Source organism: Pituophis catenifer, unplaced genomic scaffold, assembly GCF_029215685.1.
Source record: "Pituophis catenifer annectens isolate HBS135680 unplaced genomic scaffold, rPitCat1.0.hap2 SCAF_4, whole genome shotgun sequence".
In the NCBI taxonomy this organism is placed as follows: domain Eukaryota; kingdom Metazoa; phylum Chordata; class Lepidosauria; order Squamata; family Colubridae; genus Pituophis; species Pituophis catenifer.
Window position 1 is genome coordinate 129,001,557 of NW_027256884.1, and position 23,829 is coordinate 129,025,385.

The 23,829-nt window shown below is 47.5% G+C and overlaps 1 protein-coding gene across 1 annotated transcript in view; it reads right to left on the bottom strand.

Annotated features, from left to right (window-relative positions):
* Window positions 1-6,853: 6,853 nt before the first annotated feature.
* Window positions 6,854-23,829, bottom strand: part of FCHSD2 (FCH and double SH3 domains 2) — a 185,105-nt gene continuing 168,129 nt past the window's right edge. Inside the window, 8 exon segments of the mRNA XM_070943005.1 lie at window positions 6,854-7,004; window positions 7,006-7,028; window positions 8,899-8,990; window positions 10,536-10,665; window positions 10,841-11,061; window positions 13,444-13,621; window positions 13,749-13,832; window positions 16,231-16,356. Coding sequence (XP_070799106.1) covers window positions 6,947-7,004; window positions 7,006-7,028; window positions 8,899-8,990; window positions 10,536-10,665; window positions 10,841-11,061; window positions 13,444-13,621; window positions 13,749-13,832; window positions 16,231-16,356 — 912 coding nt within the window. The 3' untranslated portion in view covers window positions 6,854-6,946.

The following is a 23,829-nucleotide window of genomic DNA, read 5'->3' on the forward strand; positions in this document are numbered from 1 at the left end:
ACATTCAAAAATGCATCACAAATACCATCGACGGGTGCTAATGGTTTATATGGGTTGCTGCCAGCTTCCTAGATATCAACCAAGTATCTTCATTATTATTATTATTATTATTATTATTATTATTATTATTATTATTATTATTATTATTATTTGAACACATAATCGTTTGCGTGCCCGCTGCAAAATGGGGGATTCTCAGGAGTGGAAAAATGGATTTATTTATTTATCTATCTATCCATTCTTTTAAAAGGCCCCCTCTACCTCGAAGTTATGAAATATAAATCGCATTAGCTCTTGATTTTATGAGAAATGAGTCTAGACTGGGGAGTTTAAGGTTGGGGGAAAAACAATAAAACATCGTCTCCATGGATCGCTTCCATTTCTGCAACCAAGAGAATTTAAAAAAGCGAGCAGGAACTGAATTAGAGTCCAGACAGATCTGATCTTTCCAGTTAAACCAGGACAAAGAGAGTAACCAGGTTAAGTGTCAGTCCAGGGCTTTTGAGAAATGTTTTGCTCTTGTGTTTGCATGCTTTCTGTGAGAATCTGAGAGGAAACTGATCAAGGCTGATGGGAAATTCATTCTGACTTGAGGATTTCTGTCTCTGTTTGGTCTCGCCCACTCAAGAGTGCTGCAGAATCCTGAAGCTTGCACAATCTTTAAATCGGGGTTTCTCAACATTGGCAATTTTAAGACAGGTGGGACTTCAACTCTCTCAAAATTATTATTATTAATATTACAGGTAGCCTTCGACTTACAACCATTTGTTTAGTGACCGCTCAAACTTACAACAGCTGAGAAATTCTGGGAGTTGAAGTTCACAAGTCTTAAAATGGCCATGTTTGGAGACTGTGGCATTCTGGGAGTTGAAGTCCAGAAGTCTTAAAATGGCTGTGTTTGCAGACTGTGGGAATTCTGGGAGTTGAAGTCCACAAGTCTTAAAATGGCCGTGTTTGGAGACTGTGGCATTCTGGGAGTTGAAGTCCACAAGTCTTAAAGTGGCCATGTTTGGAGACTGGGGGAATTCTGGGAGTTGAAGTCCAGAAGTCTTAAAATGGCCATGTTTGGAGACTGTGGCATTCTGGGAGTTGAAGTCCAGAAGTCTTAAAGTGGCCGTGTTTGGAGACTGGGGGAATTCTGGGAGTTGAAGTCCAGAAGTCTTAAAGTGGCCATGTTTGGAGACTGTGGCATTCTGGGAGTTGAAGTCCAGAAGTCTTAAAGTGGCCATGTTTGGAGACTGTGGCATTCTGGGAGTTGAAGTCCAGAAGTCTTAAAGTGGCCATGTTTGAAGACTGGGGAATTCTGGGAGTTGAAGTCCAGAAGTCTTAAAGTGGCCATGTTTGGAGACTGTGGCATTCTGGGAGTTGAAGTCCAGAAGTCTTAAAGTGGCCATGTTTGGAGACTGGGGGAATTCTGGGAGTTGAAGTCCAGAAGTCTTAAAGTGGCCATGTTTGAAGACTGGGGAATTCTGGGAGTTGAAGTCCAGAAGTCTTAAAGTGGCCATGTTTGGAGACTGTGGCATTCTGGGAGTTGAAGTCCAGAAGTCTTAAAGTGGCCATGTTTGGAGACTGGGGGAATTCTGGGAGTTGAAGTCCAGAAGTCTTAAAGTGGCCATGTTTGAAGACTGGGGAATTCTGGGAGTTGAAGTCCAGAAGTCTTAAAGTGGCCGTGTTTGGAGACCCCAGGAATAAACGAAGGGATAAATAAACAAATAGAAAGTAAATGCAACGCAGATGTCCTTCTGGTGAAAAGGAAGCTTGCAAAGATGACCACGCTTACGACGTATTATGCAATACCTGATGATTTAAAGCCACTTTTTTTTTTTATTATTCAACATTTTATACATAATAAATACAAAGTTACACAGCCAATATAAAGAAAGCATCGGGGAACTGCTTCCAGTTTATTGACACTGTACACGGGGAGATATGTTTTGATTTGCATGCCCTTCTAGGAAGTTTAAAAAGGAGGCTTATTTTACAACCCTTTTTTAAAAAATAAAAATTAGCAGCTCTTACAGGAAATAGTTGGTTTTTTTTTTTTAAAAAAAAAACCAGAACTCAGGAACTTTCATTTAAATAACGCTTTTCTGAATCGGGGAGAATCTGAGATTAACAGCAAAGACGGACCGATCAAATATATATATTTTTTTAAATGCAGAGCAACTGGCCAACTTCTGGGAACGTGGGAAGAGTATTATTGTTGGCAAAAACAGTTCTGTTTTTCACAAAACGTTTTAAAAATGTTTGCACTGAAGTTTTGTCGTTTCTTTTTCCCTCTTAGGAAAAAAAAAACCGATTAAAAAAACTTTAAGAAGTCCTAATAAACACTTAAAGATCTCGACAGATCCAACAGCACAAAAAAAATGCACGCCTCCCACCCCCCCAACCCCTGCCCCCCCACCCCGAAAACCTTTACAGGACTCTGCCAGATACTGGCCCCTGCTGCACAGGAATTGGCTGCATTTTCATCCCCTCCTTGGTGTAGTTAATAGGCCAAATGAAATAAAGATTGGCCCCCTCCCCAAAGAAAAGAAAGGAGAGGAAGGGGAGAAGGAGATGGGAAGGGAGGAAGGGGAGAGGGAGGGAAATGGGAGGAGAGGAAGGGGAGAAGGAGATGGGAGGGGAGGAGAGGAAGGAGAGGGGAGGAAGACAAGGAGATGGGAAGGGAGGAAGGGGAGAGGGAGGGAAATGGGAAGAGAGGAAGAAGAGAAGATGGGAGGGGAGGAGAGGAGAGGAAGGGGAGAAGGAGACAGGGGAGGGGAGGGAAGGAGAGGAAAGAGAGGGGAGGAAGACAAGGAGATGGGAAGGGAGGAAGGGGAGAGGGAGGGAAACAGGAGGAGAGGAAGGGGAGAAGGAGATGGGAGGAAAAGGGGAGGAGAGGAAGGAGAGAAGGAGATGGGAGAGGAGGAGAGGAAGGGAAGAAGGAGACAGAGGAGGAGAGGAGAGGAAAGAGAGGGGAGGAAGACAAGGAGGAGATGGGAAGGAAGGGGAGAGGGAGGGAAACGGGAGGAGAGGAAGGGGAGAAGGAGATGGGAGGAAAAGGGGAGGAGAGGAAGGAGAGAAGGAGATGGGAGGGGAGGAGAGGAAGGGAAGAAGGAGACAGAGGAGGAGAGGAGAGGAAGGAGAGGGGAGGAAGACAAGGAGATGGGAAGGGAGGAAGGGGAGAGGGAGGGTAACGGGAGGAGAAGAGGTGGCGAAGGAGATAGGAGGGAAGGGGAGGAAGGGGGAGAGGGAGGGAAAGGGGAAGAAGAAAGGAGAGGAGGGGAGGAGGAGGAGAAAAGGAAGGAGACACAGGGTAGGAGAGGATAGAAAAAAAAAAAAGGAGGATTTTTTTTCTGGATAGACCCCAGCCAAGATTATCTGTGCAAAGTTTCAGACGAAGCTCTTTCCGTGAAATGAAAGCCAAGGAATTGGGGAGGGGGGAGAAAATGGGACGCCAAAGAGCTTTGTATATAATCCTACTTACAGGTAAAACTCGGAACACATTGTGCAGGTGAGTTTATACATTCTATCCCTGAAAGCAGGGAAGCGCGTGGGGAACGGATGACGGGGGCTCTCGAGGGCCCAGACGCCCGTCGTCTTCAGGAGCATCTCCTGAACCCGGAACTTCCATAGGCCCCTAACCGCCATCTAACCGCGTCCCTCTTCTTCTCCTCTTCCGTCTTTCCCAAGAGAGATGGCTCTTCTCCTGATGGGCTCCAAATCGGATCATCTCGGCCTGGACTTTGAGGGGGGGGATTGAATAAGGATGGACGTTTGGATGACCTCTGGGAGTCTTGTCGGAAAAAAAAAACCAAACGTTCGAAAAGGGTAAAATCCTCATTTTTGTCTTCTTCCCTGTCCGGCTCATAGAAAAAAAATGCACTTATTTCTTTCCCAACCTTTGGTCTGGTTTAAACTCCGGATTTTGAAGGATCGAACAAGCTTTGATTCCATCCAAGTCAACGCAGTTCGCCTTCAGGAAACGGCCGAGGTTGGAAAGGTGCCAGGTGACTTTTTTTTTTTTTAGACCTGAAGTCGACCAGGAAAGCTATGAAGAATAGCCGAGATTTGACACCCCCCCCCCTCAGGAGGAGGGCCGTGGAGGTTTGATTGGCAATATGCGGCCCCCCCACCCAATTTCTTTTCCCTTCCTTGCCCTCCTCCTGCCCGAGAAACCTTGTCCATTTTCACTGGAATTGGGAGGGGGGGGCAGCTGGGAATCCTGCAAAAATCTGTTGGGGGGGGGAGAGATGAGGTTGACCCAGCCATGGATCCACCCAAAGGATCTCAAATCTCTGGGCAATGCAAGAGATGAGAGGAAGAGAAGGAGTCCATGACACCCCCAACCCCCCCCCCCGCTTGAATTCCCTGGGTTGGAAGTGGCCCCGAGGGTCACCCAGAGATGGGCTGCCCAAGCCCAGAGGCCACCGGTCACTATGTGGGACATTCAGCTCCTGGGTTTATTAGCTGGAAATCGCCAGGTCTTACTTAAGACAGGTGGCGAATGTCTGGGAACCGAGAAAATTAGAAAGCGATTAGAAGCGATTAGAAGTGATTGAAGGGGAGGGAAGGAGGGAGGATGGTTAGAGGGGAAGTTATTAAAAAGTAGGGGAAAAAAATAGAGTGGAAAGAAGGAAAACAGGGCGGGAGGAAGGTGGGAAGGGAGGGAGGGAGGAAGGAAGGAAGGAAGGGGGATAGGGAGGGAGAAAGAAAGAAAGAAAGAAAGAAAGAAAGAAAGAAAGAAAGAAAGAAAGAAAGAAAGAAAGAAAGAAAGGGCCTGGTGGATCAGCAGACTGATAGCACTGTGATTAACATCAGCTGTCTGCAATTACTGCAAGTTCGAATCTCGCCAGGCTCAAGGTTGACTTAGCCTTCCATCCTTTCAAAGGGAGGTGAAATGAGGACCCGGATTGTGGGGGGGCAATAAGCTGACTTTGTATAAATATACTCAAAGTATGAAGGCTATTGCTTAACGCATTGTAAGCCGCCCTGAGTCTCCGGAGAAGGGAGGCCTATAAATCAAATTAAAGAAAGAAAGAAAGAAAGAAAGAAAGAAAGAAAGAAAGAAAGAAAGAAAGAAAGAAAGAAAGAAAGAAAGAAAGAAAGAAAGAAAGAAAGGGAGGGAGAGTAGGAAAAAGTACAGGAATGAAGGGAGGAGGGAGGGAGGAGAAAAGGGGAGGAAGGATGAAAGGGAGGGAAGGAGAGAAGATGGGAGGATGGGAGACAGAGTAGGAGAAAGAACAGGAATGGAGGGAGGGAGGGAGGGAGGAAGGAAGGAAGGGGATAGGGGAAGGGAAGGACAGGGAGGGAGAAAGAAAGGGATGGGAGGGAGGAGAAAGAACAGGAAGGAAGGATGGAGGGAGGGAGGAGAAAGGATGGGTGGGGAGGAAGGAAGGAAGGATGGAGGATGAAAGGGAGGGAGGGAGAGAAGGAGGGAAGATGGAAGGGAGAGAGAGTAGGAGAAAGAACAGGAATGGAGGGAGGGAGGAAGGGGAAGACAAGGGAGGGAGGGAGGGAGGAAGGAAGGGGATAGGGAAGGGAAGGACAGGGAGGGAGTTTCAAAAGGAAACCACTAGCCATTTCCAGCCCTACCAAGAAAATCCTGCTTATTCCATTTCCTCCTGGGAAAACCCATTGCAGCCCTCGTGGGCCAGACCGCCCGCTGCCTAAACCGCCAGTCCAAAACGAACTTCAAAGCCAGGTTGCCCCGCCCGTTCTGAAAGGAGGGACCTCTCCCCCACCCCATATTTTATTCCCCCTCGAGACTTTGCCGTGCTTTTGCAGAACTTTTTTCCGCCACCCCCCATCTCAAAAGGGGGGGGGGCGCGAGAGGGACCACAACTCCTGACCACCCGCCAGGGCATGGCTAATTGAAGAGGCTGAGAAAGAAAGAAAGAAAGAAAGAAGGAAAGAAAGAAAGAAAGAAAGAAAGAAAGAGAAGAAAGGAAGGAAGGAAGGAAGGAAGGAAGGAAGGAAGGAAGGAAGGAAGGAAGGAGGGAGGGAGGGAGGGAGGGAGGGAAGGAAGGAAGGAAGGAAGGAAGGAAGGAAGGAAGGAAGGAAGGAAGAAAAGAAAGATTCGAATACATTCCTATGACAAACAGTAATATTCCGCACTAATGCACACGGTGTATATGCATATATAAATATATTTATTATTAAATAAATATATTTATATGACGCCATGATCTGGAGCAGGGCTACAGGTGGCACTCCCTAGGCGGAAAAGCGTGCCCTCTTAGCGAATTGCCTACCGCAAAACCGAAACGCCAAACTTGTGCCAGGGATGAGCAAACGATGGCCGGGCGGAGGAAGGAAAGAAATCATCCAGGTCGGAACGTAGCGGCTTCCAGATATCCGGAGCTGCAATCCCGGCTTGCAAGACTCGGGGTGGGGGGGGTGGGGGGGGGTGGCAGGGGGTACGGAGTGACGTGCGGTGACTGACAATTATGGTTCTACCACATCTGGAAGTCACCAAGTAGGGGGAAAGGATGGATCAGACCAGGATGGGATTAGGCCGGGTTTCCCCCCGACAATGGTGGCCGGGGGTACAGTTGTAACGGCCGTGTGTAACTTTGGCGCATTCCCCCTTAAAAAAAAAAAAAGAAGAAGAAGAAAAAGACACCCCCAAAAGGCGCTGATCTCCAGCTGAAAAGGCATGGCTGCTGCGTGCGTTGTGCTACGAAGGTGACCCCGAGAAGGTGAAACACCCCCCCCCCACCCAAACGACGACAAAAACTTAAAAAAAGGCACAAATATCCATATGACGGTGGGAAGAAGGACCTCTTGGACACACGAGTGTTCCTGGAAGGATCTTCCTGTTTTAACCGCGAGCTTTTCAGAGAGTCTCCTCGGTTGAAACCAACGTGCCTTACAAGGGCGAAGGACGGACGGACGGACGGGTTGGGCCTGGGTCCCAGCCCTGGGATGGGGGGGGGGGGTTTGTCGGTTGGGGTGAGCGTGGTCACACCAAGGTGATTTCCACATCTTCGATCTTCTCGGGGGTCCGGCGGTGTTGGGTGGGGGGGTGGCGGGGCGGCTCGCACCTGGAAACCAATCGAACAAGACCACCGTGAGAAAAAAAAACGACGAGAGATTTTACAGAACAAGAGAATGCAAGAAGTCCTCGACTTAACGACGGTTCATTGAGCGACCAAAATTGCGACGGCACTGAAAAGAAAGAAAGAAAAAAAAAAAAAAAAAAGCGACCCGTGCCCTTTTTTTTCAAACTTACGACCATTGGAACATCCCCGTGGTCGTGGGATCAAAATAATACAGAGACGCTTCGCCAACTAACTCATATTTACGACGGTTGAAATGTCCCGGGGTGTCCCGGGATTCCCCCCTTGTGGTGACTTTCCAACAAGCAAAGTCAACGGGGAAGCCAGATTCGCTTAACAACCGGGTGACTCACTTAACGGCGGCAGGGATTCGCTTAAGAACAAGGGGCGAGAAAGGTCGCGAAATGGGCCCAGACTCACTGAAGCAACAGAAATTTTGGGCTTCCGTCGTAAGTCGAGGGCTACTAGTTCAGGTAGTACAGACGGTCCTTGATTTTCGACCGCAATTGAGCCCGAAATTTATGTTGTTAAGCGAGACATTTCTTCAGTGAGTTTTGCCCCATTTTACGACCTTTCTTGGCACCGTTGTTAAGTGAATCACGGCAGTGGGTAAGTTAGTCACCCCGGTTGTTAAGTGAATCAGGCTTCCCCATTGACTTTTGCTTGTGAGAAGGGCGCAAAAGCGGAGCACGTGACCCCTGGACTCATCTGATCTGTTGCGAAGGTTCTGTATTTTGATGATGTGACCACGGGGCAGCTGCAACGGTCGTAAGTGTGAAAAACGGTCATAAGTCACTTTTCTCAGTGCCGCTGTAACTTTGAACGGACACTAAACGAACTGCCGTAAGTCAAGGACTGTCTGTACATTATTAACTCACTCTGACTTCATTGTTCCTAGCTTCAACAATTTGGTCATCGGGGGCAAGTATCCATTAAGTCAAGGTTCACCTACGTTAAATAGTAAGTTGGAAGTAAATATCTGAAGTGCCGCTTTCAAAAGGGAATCACAATGTTAGGCCGGGTCAAATTTTTCAATATTTAAGAACTGCAACGATTCACTTAATAAAGGTGGTGGGGCTGCCGCCAGTTCTGGCGAACTGGTAGTTCCGACTATCAGCTGGCTCCGCCCACCCGCTCCTGCCCTCTCCTATATTTCCTTCTTTCTGGCTCAGCTGATTCGCGCGGCACAGCCGATTTCCGCACCTCCGCTATTCTACTTACCGAGGTTGCCTTAGAAGCAGCGGTGGAATTCAAATTTTTTACTACCGGTTCTATGGGCGTGGCTTGGTCGGCGTGGCAGGGGAAGGATACTGCAAAATCCCCATTCCCTCCCCGCTCTGGGGCCAGCCAGAGGTGGTTTTTGCCAGTTCTCTGAACTGCTCAAAAGTTTTGCTACCGGTTCTCCGAACTGCTCAAAATTTCCGCTACCGGTTCGTCAGAACCTGCTGGATTTCACCCGTTTAGAAGGTAAGCAGCTGAGCTTCAAATGGCTGTATTTTGAACGTTGCGCGCACCGGTTGTTAAACGTGGCAAGAAAAGTCGTAAAATGGGGCAAAACTCACTTAACAGATTTTTCACTTAACAACATAAATTTTGGGCTCAATTTAAGTCGAGGACTACTTGTAACTTAGACAATTTTTAAACATTTTTGTTTGTTTTCTGCAGTGTGCCAATTGTTGGGCAAGATGGATTCCCATCCGGTGGCCGTGTAATTCAGCATCCCTGTGGCAGCTGGAATTAAACCCCGTTCTAACCCGGATTGTGCCCGGGGCAAGCACGTCAAAGCTGCAAACACGATGCAGGAACAAGCGCCCCACTTTATCTCTACCGCTCTGCGGCCCGGCATAAAGCTTACCGGTCTGAGTTTGCCGTAGGAAGTGCTTTCAGGAAGGGGTCGGGGTGGCTGGGAAAATCCAGGAGAAGTTGATGTGAAGTTGTTTTCTGAAACTGCAACAAAAGGATAAAAATAAAAAAAACCTCAAAACCCACAATGACAATGCTTCAACGACAAAATTTCGCAACCCCCGTGGCTGTGTGGCCTACAAGGCATTGCCGGCTGGGGAATTCTGGGAGTTGAAGTCCAGACATTTTCAAAATGGAGAGAGTGAGTCTAAGGATGCACCTGTCGTGGTCTGTCGGCCGCCGGCCTCTCCAGCAGCCGAATCGGAGAAGGAGAAGGAGGAGGAGGCGTGGGAGTCAGGACCGGTGACAAGGCTGTTGTGGCTCCGTTACCTGAGCCTGTGTCATCGGCAGGAGAGGACTCCGAGAGTGAAGGAGAGGAGTTGGCAAGGCCTCCCTCTCCAGGATCCTCCTCTCTGGCAATGCCTTCGGTGTCCGCCGAAGAGCAAGAGATAGGGCCGGGGCCAAGCACGTCCACGCAGCCACAGATGGACAGTGATGAGGGTAATGAGTCTTGGCTGGATCCACGCCAGCGTCGCAGAGATAAGCGCGCGCAACAGAAGAAAAGGCGTGCCCGAGATTAGGCTGAGTCACTGGACCACACCCCACAGGGTATAAAAGGGAGCGTGGTGGCCAGTCAAACCTTGTGACGAACAAAGCTGAAAGCTTCCACGCCATTCTGCATTGCCGGACTTTTGGCTATAGACTTTGCTGGATTATCTCTGGACTTGATTGACTCCGTAATTATTGAGCTGTTTCTTTTGATGTATCAGAAGTGGGGAGAAGTTATCTCTCCTCTTCGTAAATAATAAACTCTTGGCAGGCAGCCACTAGGATGTTGCCAAGTTCCGTTATCATAAGGAAAAGGATTTTGCCGGCTGGTCTTTGGTCTTTAACTCTTGAACGTCTGTTGGTGTGTGTGCATGTGGTTGGGGACAGAACAAAGGCAACCTGAGAGCTCTGAGGGGAAAGAGGGAATGGAGCTGGCACAGAGAGGGAAACAGAGGCGGAGCCTGGGCCGTCCATCAGCCTTCCGATGGAGAGTCAACAGCCCCCAGGTCTGGAGGTGGCTGATGAGGAAGAGGAGGAACAGCTGGGTCCAGTGCCTGACGCATGGATGCACAGAAAGCAGAGGAGAGGAGAGCAGTGGAAATCTATGGGCCGGTCCTCGGGACGGAAGAGCTACTGCTGCTAATGAAGCCCCACCCTCGCTCTGGGGCTAAAAGGCAGGGGGCGGAGATGAATAGGTGTGGCAGCATTATTTATCTCCCTGCCGGACGGAGATGGGGTGAGAGAGAAACTTTTTGCTGGGGCTGCCGGCGCTCCTAATTAAAGGAATCTTTGAGTTCACTTCAGAAAGTTTGTCGTGTTTGGGGAGCTGGGTCAGAACAGCCCCATTTAGAAGAGGAGTGGGGAACGATGGGCCTTTTATGACCGGTGGACTCCAACTCCCAGAATCCCTGAGTCAGCCATGCTCAGAATTCCATGCTGGCTCAGGGATTCTGGGAGTTGGAGTCCACCAGTCACGAAAAGCCCATCGTCCCCCCATGCTGGGATTCAGGGTACCCAAAGGAAAGCGTGAGCCTCACTTACCGTTTGCCGAGGGAGACCGTGGGAAGCCCTGGGCTCCTCTTTTGTCGGGGCTGGGGAAAGGGCTGACGGGGGGCTGGTCGTAGAGGGGCAATGGCGCCAGGGAGTTTTGGGACTTTGCAGACGGAAAGATCTGTGGGGGAAACGAGAGAAGACGGCGTTAACGGAGGATGTTCTTCCCAGCCACGGAAGGAGCCGCGGATCCTCCGGGAGAAAATCAGTTCCTGGGAATCAACCGTGATCGGATGGCACATAATATCGATGGATCGAGCAACGCAAGGAAGGAAACCTGGCTGGCGCCAATCTACCTGAACCTCAGCGATACAGGCGACCTCTCCGTTTTCGGAAGCGGTCAGTTCTTCGACCAGGACGGAAGGGAAAACCCCGACGTGACCGTTGAATTCTCCTTCCCAGAATCCGTCGTCGTCCTGGTTTTCTTTGTTCAGGATGCGGATGATGGCACCTTCGGGAAAGGAAAGCTCGTCGTCCGTCTGACCCTCGTAGTCGTAAAGTGCTTTTACAAAACAGACTGGAAGGGAAAGCGGAGACGGAGAAGCTGTTAGCAGGTTGGGAAACCCACCTGGGAGGCACGTCTCGGGACCCCGAGCGCTCATCGTCTTTTAACGGCCCCGTAATCCCTTGCCGGGTGGAGTCTGCGCAACGGAATGGAGTTGCAGAGTTGTTTTAATGGCCGGATGCCTTTCCTGTTGCCAGTATGGAGTTTTGTTCAGCAGAGATATTCTCATCGTGCCCAGAGAGAGAAATATCTGCCTCTACGTAGGATCGAACTCACAGCCTCCTGATTGTGAGGCCAGAGCTCCACCTCTAGGCCACCGCACCGCTCCCATCCTGAGCACTGATCTTTATTTATTTACCAGCCCGGATTTTTATCCAGGGTTTATTATTTTATAAGTAACTCAGGGTGGCGAACATAAAGAATAATCCTTCCTCCTCCTATTTTCCCCACAACCATCACCTTGCGATGTGGGCTGGGCTTACAGAGTCACCCTGCCAGCTTTTATGCCTAAGGTAGGACTAGAACTCACTGCCTCCTGGTGACTGGCCCAAAGTAACCCAGCTGGCTTTCATATCTAAGTCAGAACTACAATTCACCTTCTCCTGGTGATTGGCCCAAAGTCACGCAGGTGGCTTTCATACCTGAGGCAGAACTAGAACTCACTGCCTCCTGGTGACTGGCCCAAAGTCACCCAGGTGGCTTTCATGCCTAAGGCAGAACTAGAACTCACAGTCTCCTGGTGATTGGCCCAAAGTCACCCAGGTGGCTTTCATTCCTAAGGCAGAACTAGAACTCCCAGTCTCCTGGTGATTGGCCCAAAGTCACCCAGGTGGCTTTCATTCCTAAGGCAGAACTAGAACTCACAGTCTCCTGGTGATTGGCCCAAAGTCACCCAGGTGGCTTTCATGCCTAAGGCAGAACTAGAACTCCCAGTCTCCTGGTGATTGGCCCAAAGTCACCCAGGTGGCTTTCATGCCTAAGGCAGAACTAGAACTCCCAGTCTCCTGGTGATTGGCCCAAAGTCACCCAGGTGGCTTTCATGCCTAAGGCAGAACTAGAACTCACAGTCTCCTGGTGATTGGCCCAAAGTCACCCAGGTGGCTTTCATTCCTAAGGCAGAACTAGAACTCACAGTCTCCTGGTGACTGGCCCAAAGTCACCTAGCTGGCTTTCATGCCTAAGGCGGAACTAGAACTCCCAGTCTCCTGGTGATTGGCTCCAAGTTGTCCAGCCAGCTTTCACTGCAACGTTTCTCACTGGAGCTGAAGCTTGGTTGCAATCAGCACTAAAAAACTCACCCCACATGTGGCTGAGAGTGTGCCGTTTTATGTCTGGGGCGTGCAGGAATAGCAGGGGTGTCTCCCAACACCCCCCACCAAGATTCAGCCCACTTGGTCCTTAACAGTGGTGAAATCCAATTTTTTTTTACTACCGGTTCTGTGGGCGTGGCTTGGTGGGCATGGCAGGGGAAGGATACTGCAAAGTCTCCATTCCCTCCCCACTCCAGGGGAAGGATACTGCAAAATCCCCATTCCCACCCCACTCCTGGGGGAAGGATACTGCAAAATCCTCATTCCCTCCCCACTCCAGGGGAAGGATGCTGCAAAATCCCCATTCCCTCCCCACTCCAGGGGAAGGATACTGCAAAATCTCCACTCCCTCCCCACTCCAGGGGAAGGATACTGCAAAATCCCCATTCCTTCCCCACTCCAGGGAAAAGATACTGCAAAATCTCCATTCCCACTCCACTCCAGGGGAAGGATACTGCAAAATCTCCATTCCCTCCCCACTCCAGGGGAAGGATACTGCAAAATCCATATTCCCACTCCACTCCAGGGGAAGGATACTGCAAAATCCCCATTCCCTCCCCACTCCAGGGGAAAGATACTGCAAAATCCCCATTCCCTCCCCACTCCTGGGGGAAGGATACTGCAAAATCCCCATTCCCTCCCCACTCCGGGGGAAGGATACTGCAAAATCCCCATTCCCTCCCCACTCCAGGGGAAGGATACTGCAAAATCCCCATTCCCTCCCCACTCCAGGGGAAGGATACTGCAAAATCCACATTCCCACTCCACTCCAGGGGAAGGATACTGCAAAATCTCCACTCCCTCCCCACTCCATGGGAAGGATACTGCAAAATCCCCATTCCCTCCCCACTCCAGGGGAAGGATACTGCAAAATCCACATTCCCACTCCACTCCAGGGGAAGGATACTGCAAAATCTCCACTCCCTCCCCACTCCAGGGGAAGGATACTGCAAAATCCACATTCCCACCCCACTCTGGGGCCAGCCAGAGGTGGTATTTGCTGGTTCTCCGAACTACTCAAAATTTCCGCTACTGGTTCTCCAGAACCTGTCAGAACCTGCTGGATGTCACCGCCGGTCCTTACCACTGGAGTCTCCATTAAGGCTTCCCGAAGCGAGCTCAGCTTCGGTAGAATTGCTGGACGTGTGAGACCGGCTGTCTAACGCTGCCAGGGACTGCAACATGCTCAGGAGGCTGTTGGAGGTCGGGAACTGCAAATATTTCTCCGGCACGTAACCCACGTGGCCTGACTTATTCCGGGCCTGCGAAAGCGGGGAAGACGAACACGCTCGGCGTTAAGAGGGTCACGTCAAAGGTAGTGGAGAAACAAAAAAGACGATCGGCGGCACGTTACGCCATGCCGCAAAAACAGAAAAAGCGAAATGATACCTTTACCCAGTCTTCCATATCGCCATCTTCGATCACTTCCAAAACCTCGTGTTCCTCAATGGTTAATTCGTCCGGCTGCGAGGCCTGCGGCGAAGAAGAAGAAGAGGCGCGTAAAAAAGGAGGAGAAGGAAGGGGCCATGAAAAGGACCAGGAGTCTCCAAAGTTGGGCCACTTGTGAAGACTTGTGGACTTCTAACTCCCAGAATTCTTCAGCCAGCCTCAAAAGTTGTCAATCTTTGGAGATTCTTGGGGTTAGGGAATCCATAACTCATTTTCAGTGCGGGGAGAAACCAAGCTGAGGCTGGATCAGGGCCAAAGATCCCCCAGTCCAGCGTTCTGGGTCCCACCAGAAGCTATCAAGAAGGCCTTCAAATATGGCCGCCCCCTTCTTTCAAGCAGCCAGGTTGATCCTCCATGATTGATCCATTCCATCTTTTAAACTTGATTAAAATTGGTGCCTGACTATCGGATGTATGCACAAAAGGATTTGTATAGGTAGTGTTTAACTTTTATCTATCTGTTTGTCTATCTATCCTATCTCTCTCTCTCTCCATCCATTCATCCACCCGTCCATCCATCCATTCATCCACCCACCCACCCATCCATCCATCAGTATCTATTTATCTTTCTATCCATCTATCCCTCTCTTCTTCTATCTATCTATCTATCTATCTATCTATCTATCTATCTATCTATCCATCCATCCATCCATCCATCCATTTATCTCATCTCATATCTCTCTCTATCCATCTCTCTCTCTCTGTCTGTCCATCCATCTCATCTCTTTCTCTATTTATTTATCTATCTATCTATCTATCTATCTATCTATCTATCTATCTATCTATCTATCATCCATCTATTTATCTATCTGTCTGTCCATCTCATCTCTATCTTTCTATCCATCTACCTATCTCATCTGTCTCTCTCTTTCTATCTTGCTTTATCTACCTATCTACCTACCTACCTACCTACCTAATCCATCATCTATCTCCATCCATCCATTTACCTCATCTGTCTCTCTCTTCCTTTCTACCTCTACCTCTCTTTCTAATCCATCATCCATCCTCTCTCTCTTATCTGTCTCTCTCATCTAACAGTCATCTATCTATCTATCTATCCATCCATCCATCCATCCATCCATCCATCCATCCATCCATCCATCCACCCATTTATCTCATCTCTCTCTATCCATCTCTCTCTCTCTCTATCTGTCTGTCTGTCCATCCATCCATCCATCTCATCTCTCTATCTTTCTATCCATCTACCTATCTCATCAGTCTCTCACTCTTTCTATCTTTTTATCTACTATCTACCTACCTACCTAATCCATCATCTATCTCCATCCATCCATTTACCTCATCTGTCTCTCTCTTCCTTTCTACCTCTACCTCTTTCTAATCCATCATCCATCCTCTCTCTCTTATCTGTCTCTCTCATCTAACAGTCATCTATCTATCTATCTATCTATCTATCTATCTATCTATCCATCCATCCATCCATCCATCCATCCATCCATCCATCCATCCATCCAATTTGTATGCCCCTTCATTCCGAACAAGTGACTCTGGGTGATTGAGGGAATGATATGAAAGAATCATTCAACAATGAGGATGCACCCCCACCAAAAACAAGAAAGAAAAGAGAAAGAGGAAGGGCGAAGTGGCTGAGAGGGAGGGTGAGAAGACTAAAAATGTTGCGGTCAGATGGAGTTGATGTGTTCCTTGAAGTAAAAAAAACAAAAAGAGAGAAGTTTGTGGCTTGCAAAGGCAACAGGACCACGTGGCAAAAAGCGAGGAGGGTTTTCGAGGAAAGGAAGACAAGGAGGAAGAAGAAGAAGAAGAAGAAGAAGAAGAAGAAAAAGCTGACGTGATCCTGGGGTCACGGGAGGCGATGATGAACGAGGATCGAATTGCAAAACCAACAGGAAAGAGTGAATGGGTTTTGGGGGGGGGGAAGAGAGAGAGAAAATTGGGGAGTTAATGACTTGTAGAATTGATGAGATCCTCGAAAGCGATGAGGTGAAAGGTTTAAAGGGCAAAGAGGAAGCTGTCAAGCGAGGGAGGAACGTGGGAAGAGATATAGTGAAAGGAGGGAGGTCTTGGTCCTACGTTCCCTTTTCATTTTTTTCTTCTCCTGCAGCATTGATTTCTTTCCTTTACAACGTCCTTCCTCTTTTGCTGCACCCAGCTTAACGTGGCTAAACTCTCCCCATAACTCCCCCCAAAAAGTAGAAAGACGATAGAGAGGACTCAACGACCCTCTAAAAAGGATGCAAACGACCAGCTGTCTGCAAGGAGCATCAATCCTTCCATCCTTCCCCATCCAGAGTTGAAGAAGCTTCTCGGAGGAGAAGCGAAACGTCTTCAGAGAAAAATAAGGAAGTACAATTGCCTCTTGAAGGAAAAAAAAAAAAAAAAGCAGCACTTTTGGGGCCGATTTTATATGAAAATCTGTCCCTTGTCGAAATACGGAAGACACCTACCTTGTACGAATAAACAACTTTGCAGGTCAGCGGGTAATTTCGGAGGGTGCCCGAAGGACTGGAGTTGCTGTCTTCAAAAGCATCCATGCCATCTTCCCCTTCTTCCCTCTCCAGGTCAACGTTTAGCTAACGGAGGAAAAACAGGAAGAGGTTATAAGCGTCCGTTACTCAATACAAAGAGTCCTCGAATTACGGCTAAACCTTGAGGAACTGTTCAAAGTTAACATCTCCACCCCAGACCACCCCAACGATGCCCTTGATGTGATGTCTCGCTGCCTGGAGGCCGTGCGGGGAGAAATAGGCTCAGGCTCAACCCCTCCAAGACCGAGTGGCTGTGGTTCCCGGCGTCGCGATATAGTCAGCTGGTGCCATCGCTGACTATTGGGGGTGAGTCTTTACCTCCTCCAGAGAGGGCTCGCAATCTGGGCGTCCTCCTGGATGCACAGCTGTCTTTAGAAGAGCATATGACGGCCGTGGCCAGGGCGGCCTTTTATCAGGTTCGCCTGATTCGCCAGTTGCAGCCCTTTCTGGATCGCGACGCCTTGCGCACGGTCACTCATGCCCTTGTCACCTCCCGACTGGACTACTGTAATGTTCTCTACATGGGGCTCCCCTTGAAGAGCACTCGGAGGCTCCAACTGGTCCAGAATGCGGCCGCGCGGGTGGTTATGGGCGCCACTCGTTGTGCCCGCGTGACGCCCCTCCTGCGCGAGCTGCACTGGCTCCCAGTGGTCTTCCGGGTGCGATTCAAGGTGTTGGTTACCACCTTTAAAGCGCTCCATGGCATAGGACCCTGGTACGTTCGAGACCGTCTTCTGCCACCAATAGCCTCCCACCGGCCAGTCCGTTCCCACAGAGAGGGTCTCCTCAGGGTGCCATCAGCCAAGTTATGTCGGCTGGCGACGCCCAGGGGGAGGGCCTTCTCTGTGGGAGCCCCAGCCCTGTGGAATGAACTGCCCCCGGAAATACGTAAGATCTCCGACCTCCGGGTGTTTCGCTGTGCCCTCAAAACTTTGTTGTTCCGCCAGGCCGGGCTATCAAGGTAAAGATTTTAATTGGGTTTTTAAAAATGAGATTTTAAATTTGGGGTTTTTATAATTGAGCCAATTATTTAATAATTTTAATTATTTTTAAATTTTGTCTGTCTTTGTGCTTTTAATCAGGCTGTACACCGCCCTGAGTCCTTCGGGAGAAGGGCGGTATAGAAATAAAATTAATAATAATAATAATAATAATAATAATAATAATAATAATAATAATAATAATAATAATAATACAAATGGTTGTCCAGTCTCCTCTTAAAAACTTCCACTGTTAAGAGCCCCCACAACTTCCAGAGGCAAGCCTTTCAGAAAAACTGGGTTGGAAGGCACCTTAGAGGTCTTCTAGTCCAGCCCCCTGAGGTGATTCATTTAAGAACTATGGCAAAACGGTTATAAAACTGGGGGGGGGGCAACTCAGTTAACAACCATCTTGCTTAGCAACAGTGATCGTGGTCCCAACTGTGGCCGTTAAGTCAAGGACTACCTGTCAGAAGGTCGCAAAAGGGGATGGCGTGAACCCAGGACACTGCGACCGTCGTAAGTACAAGTACAAGAGAAGGGCGGCATATAAATTATTTTTTTTTTAAAAAAAAAGTCACTTGCCAAGCGGCTAAATTTTGATCGTGTGAACCTGGGGATGCTGCAATGGTCGTAAGTGTGGGAAATGGTCCTAAATCACTTTTTTTTTCAGTGCCGTTGTAACTTCAAACCGTCACTGAGTGAACTGTTGTAAGTGGAGGACTGCCTGTATTTCATAGAAAAGCAGGGAATAGTGTGTTTTATCTGTCTTATTATCTGCCTTATTTTATAATAATACGCAGTTCTTACCCATTAATTAAGACGCCTGTCAACGTTTAATCAAATGTACTAAATTTCAGCGTTCAGGCGACGCCTGCAGGTTATAAATAAAAATCATTGGCTTGACATTCAAATTTTGCACACGTCTTTTTTTTAAGGCACGCTATAATAAATATTGGCCCAGAGGCATAAAAATGAGAGATTTCCGGGCAAAGCCACCATACATGGAAGTAGGTGCCTTGTACTTGATTGCATTTCCAGCAATTAGGTTTTAAATTGGAGTACATTTTTGTGAGTCTTGTTGGTGCTGCCCAGAAGTTAAAAAATTCTGGATTAAAATACAAAAATGGCTAAAAGAAATTCCACACTATAAAATAGAATTTAAACCTGAACCGTTTCTTCTGGGGATTATTAAAGAAAATTATCCTAGAAGGATAAAATATTTAATTATTCATATAACTACAGCAGCTAGAATCGTACTTGCGCAAGCTTGGAAAATGTCCACTATTCCAACAGACTGTGGAATAATCCGGAAAATTTTCGAATGTGCAGAAATGGACAAACTTACTTTAGAATTAAATAATAAGGAAGACTCGGGATATTACGTTAACTTGGGATAATTGGTATCAATGGATAGAAATTAAAAATAAGAGCCTTGGTAGTACAGGGGTTTAAGGCACCCTGTTATTAAGCTGGTTATTAAGACCAGCTGCCTGCAATTACTGCAGGGTTCGAATCTCGCCAAGGCTCGAGGTTGATTCAGCCTTCCATCCTTTCTAAGGTAGGTGAAATGAGGACCCAGTTTGTGGGGGCAATAAGCTGACTTTGTATAAAATATATAAAAGTATGAAGGCTATTGCTTAACGCACTGTAAGCCACCCTGAGTCTTCGGAGAAGGGCGGCATATAAATCAAATTAAAAAAAAAAAGGAATGTATAGAACAAAATAAGATATAAAATGTGATTAAATATGTCGATTAAGTAGGAATATGTGGGAATAGATGAAGAAAGTTAAGAATTAAGTCCTGTCAAGAAAGACGTTGAATTGTATAATTATTACGGATGTATTTTTGTTATAGAGGTATTTTAACTTGTATTTTTGGATTTTAAGTGTTAATAAAGGTTTTTCAAAAATTAAAAAAATAAAAGAAGAGATATTTCCACTTTGTTTTTATTCTTTCTTAATTAAAACAAAAAAAAAAAGGAAGAAAGAAAGAGTGGAACCATTTCCATGGGCCTTAGGCATGGCGCCCATTGTGTCCCCATGGACCAGCCTTGCATCCATGGAGAATGAATTTTGGCACAAGCGCCAGAGCGTTCGCCTTCTTCCTGAAAACCCTGGTGCCGCGAGCTTTGCCAAAAGGCATCACTTGAGCATGCCAAGCCCTGGCAAGGAAGACCCAACCGGCAGCTGCCCCTTTCTTTCGGCATTTCAATCCATCCTTGTTCTCCTTTCGAAACAGGGAAGGTAACCCCTATTCCACGCTACGATCTTTCAAGGGGCTTTGAAGGGAAAGGTGGAGGAAGGGGCTCCCTCCGACGGGCTGCTTCTGAAGAAGCCCCTCGCTCTGCATACGGGCTGTGTGGGTCTACGTTACACGCTCTATGCGTCGACTCCCGGAAGGCCACTTCCGTTCGGAAAAGAGCTGCCCGAGGCGGATGCCGAAATGCAAGAATGGACTTCTGGGGGTGGGGGGTGGGCAGCAATTTTGCATAATCACATCTTCAGAAGACCCCCGCTCGTCTATGATGCTTATCAGTTTGTCTGTCCATCCATTTCTATATCGTCTCTCTCTTCTTTCTCTCTCTGATCCATCCATCCATCCATCTCACCTTTCTCTCTTTGATCTATCTATCTATCTATCTATCTATCTATCTATCTATCTATCTATCTATCTATCATCTATCTATCTATCTATCTATCTATCATCTCTCTCTCTATCTATCTATCTATCATCTCTCTATTTATCTCTCTATCATCTATCTATCTATCTATCATCTCTATATCTATCTAACTATCTATCTATCATCTCTATATCTATCTATCTATCTATCTATCTATCTATCTATCTATCTATCTATCTATCATCTCTCTATTTATCTCTCTATCATCTATCATCGCTATATCTATCATCTATCTATCTATCTATCTATCTATCATCTCTATATCTATCTATTATCTATCTATCTATCTATCTATCTATCTATCTATCTATCATCTCTCTATTTATCTCTCTATCATCTCTCTATCTATCATCTCTGTCTATCTATCATCTCTATATCTATCTATCTATCTATCTATCTATCTATCTATCTATCTATCTATTATCTATCTATCTATCTATCTATCTATCTATCTATCTATCTATCTATCTATCTATCATCTCTATCTCTCCATCTATGCATCCATCCATCCATCCACCTCCCTCCCTCCTATCATCTATCTAATCCATCTCTCCATCCATCCATCCATCCATCCATCCAGTAGCCAGCCAGCCAGCTATTTCTCTACCATCTCTCTCTATTCTACCTATCCATTTTTCTCTCTGATCTTCCTTCCTTTCCTTCCTTCCCTCCCTCCCTCTTTCCTTCCCTTCCTCTATTATCTCTCTCTCCTGTCTGTGTGTTTATTTCTCTCTCTCTCTCTCTCTTTCTCTCTCTGGTCTGTCTGTCTGTCAATCAATCAATCAAAATTGCCAATTCCCATCACAGGCAGACATGCACGAATAGGAAGATGTTAGCAGGCTCATTCGTGGGCGTTATGAAATTCTAATGAATGCAGACTTTGAAACATTTAGCATTGGGGCTTGGCTTGACTTTTTCATTTAATGGCACCCGAGTCGCCCGCCTGCCTGTGTTTGAGTTGCAAAACCAGACTGAGTGACCGATCGCTCAGGGATCTTAAAGACAGGCGAGCCTTAATTCACGTCAATGATCTCTCGGGTTTTTAAAGGAGCTTTGCTCTCCGATGCGCAGATCTCCCCCGGCGTGACTGAGCTGCTAAGAACCAACACAAAGTGTGCCTTGTGAGCCAGGATCCCTTACAGCGTTGGCTCGAAGGGATCTTGCAATCTAGCAGATGGCGGGTTGATTCATGAAGGGCAGGGGTTGAGTGCAACCTGAAACCCTCAAAGAGCCACTTGGGCCCATTTCCCACCGAAAAGAAAACACCGGGAGTCACAACAGCTGGGTGGGCGTGGCCAACTCGACGTCACTCACTCCCACCCAGTCACATGACCCACCCACCCCCGTCACGCCTACCCAGGTTTTGTGGCTCCCGGTGTTTTCTTTTCTATGGGAAATAGGCATCTCCCCCTCTCTCTCTCCCTCCCATCTCTCTTTCTCTTTTTCTCTATCCCCCTCTCCCTGCCTTCCTCCCTCTCATCTCTCTTTCTCTCATCTTTCTTTTTCTCTCTACCTCCCTCTCTATCACCCTCTCTCATTTCTCTTTCTCCCTCTCATATCTTTCTCTTTTTCTCTATCTCCCTCTCCCTGCCTTCTTCCCTCTCATCGTTCTTTCTCTCATCTGTCTTTTTCTTTTTCTCTCTATCTCCCTCTCTATTTCTCTTTCTCCCTCTCATCTCTTTCTCTTTTTCTCTATCTCCCTCTCTCTCTCATTTCTTTCTCCCTCATCTCTTTTTCTCTTTCTCTATCTCCCTCTCCCTGCCTCCCTCCCTCTCATCTTTCTCTCTCATCTGTCTTTTTCTTTTTCTCTCTATCTCCCTCTCTATCTCCCTCTCTCTCATTTCTCTTTCTCCCTCTCATCTCTTTCTCTTTTTCTCTATCTCCCTCTCCCTGCCTCCCTCCCTCTCATCGTTCTTTCTCTCATCTTTCTTTTTCTCTCTATCTCCCTCTCTACCTCCCTCTCTCATTTCTCTTTCTCCCTCTCATCTCTTTCTTTTTCTCTATCTCCCTCTCCCTGCCTCCCTCCCTCTCTTTCTTTCTCTCATCTTTCTTTTTCTATCTCCCTCTCTCTCATTTCTTTCTCCCTCTCATCTCTTTTTCTTTTTCTCTCCCTCTCCCTCTCTCTCATTTCTTTCTCCCTCATCTCTTTTTCTCTTTCTCTATCTCCCTCTCCCTGCTGCCTCCCTTCCTCTCATCTTTCTTTGTCTCATCTGTCTGTCTTTTTCTTTTTCTCTCTATCTCCCTCTCTATCACCCTCTCTCTCTCATTTCTCTTTCTCCCTCTCATATCCCTTTCTCTTTTTCTCTATCTCCCGCTCCCTGCCTCCCTAACCCACTGGCAGTTAAAAGGAAGAAACAGCTGCGATCATACATTGCTCCTAGAAGCACGAAGCCGAAAACACCAGCCTGAAGATGACGAATGAGACTATATATAGGAAGAAACAGCTGTGATCACACATTGCTCCTAGAAGCATGAAGCCTTTCTTCTCTTATCGTAGGTTTAAAAAGTATGTATTTTTCTTCAGCCGGGTATTTTCCTATGTAAACCAAGTTTTTAGCCATAGGTCAGTGAAATCACATCCACTATCCTAGGCTTCTTCAGACAGCAAGCCAGCATTTTGCTGCCTATTGGGAGACTAATATAGATCTATTTCGGACTGATTGGTCCTCATCAGTTAGCCACACCCTTACCATATGTCCCCTCCCCGTAGAGGCTAAGTATTTGCTTTCTTCTCTTATCGTAGGTTTTTGTATGTATTTTTCTTAATCTATATTAGTCTCCCAATAGGCAACAAAATGCTGGCTTGCTGTCTGAAGAAGCCTAGGATAGTGGATGTGATTTCACTGAGCCTATGGCTGCAATTTGAGAAACTTGGTTTACGTAGGAAAATACCCGGCTGAAGAAAAAATACATACATACACACACACACACATATATATATATATATATATATATCTCGAGGAAAGCCAATCTTTTTATGGAGAAGGCTGGCAGAAGGCAGGAAGAAAACGGGAAGAGTCACTCGGGAAGAGTCCAGGTTTGACAAAAAAGAAACTGAGGCAGGGAGCCAAAAGGAAAGAGGGGAGGGGAGGGGAGAGTGAGTGCCGTTCTCTCTGCTGGCACCCTTGGCACAAAGGGCCCTTAATGGCTGGCTGACTTCCTGGGATTCTCAGCCCAAGAGATGCCACGCTTGGTGTTCAGGCAAACTCTCCGTCCTTCTTCGTCTTCCTCTCCATTCGCAGGCACACCGCCTCCTTCTGCGAGGGAGGGAAGCGCCGTTCGCCATCTATGTCACTATCCGAACCGCGCACTGGGATGTCAGTGGCCGAGGGATTCCCTCCGATGGAATCTCACCGGATCGAAAACGCCACTCCCGTTGGAGCTTCCAATAGAAGAGAATAATCTCTCTACCTCGGGGTGGGACTGGGGGTGTGTGTGGTGGGGGGGCTTGGTTGCCCTCTGAGCAGTGGTGAAATCTAAATTTCTTTCCGACCAGGTTCTGTGGGCGTGGCTTGGTGTGTGTGGGGTGTCATGTGACTGGGTGGGCGTGGCTATGTAACCATGTGGCTGGGGGATCAAAAGACAGAACCTCACTAACAATGTCCTGCTGGAGCGGGGTTGGACTAGATGACCTCCAGGTTATTTCCAGCCCTGGATTATCCTCTGAAGCTGCGTCTAGTGCCAGATTTGTAGTCCTTCGTTCCTCTCCTTTTTCTTTCTTTCTCTTTCTTTCTTTCTTTCTTTCTTTCTTTCTTTTTTCTTTCTTTTCTTCCTTCCTTCCCTCCCTCCCTCTTTCTTTCTTTCTTTCTTCTTCTTCTTTCTTTCTTTCCTTCCTTCCCTCCCTCCTTCTTTCT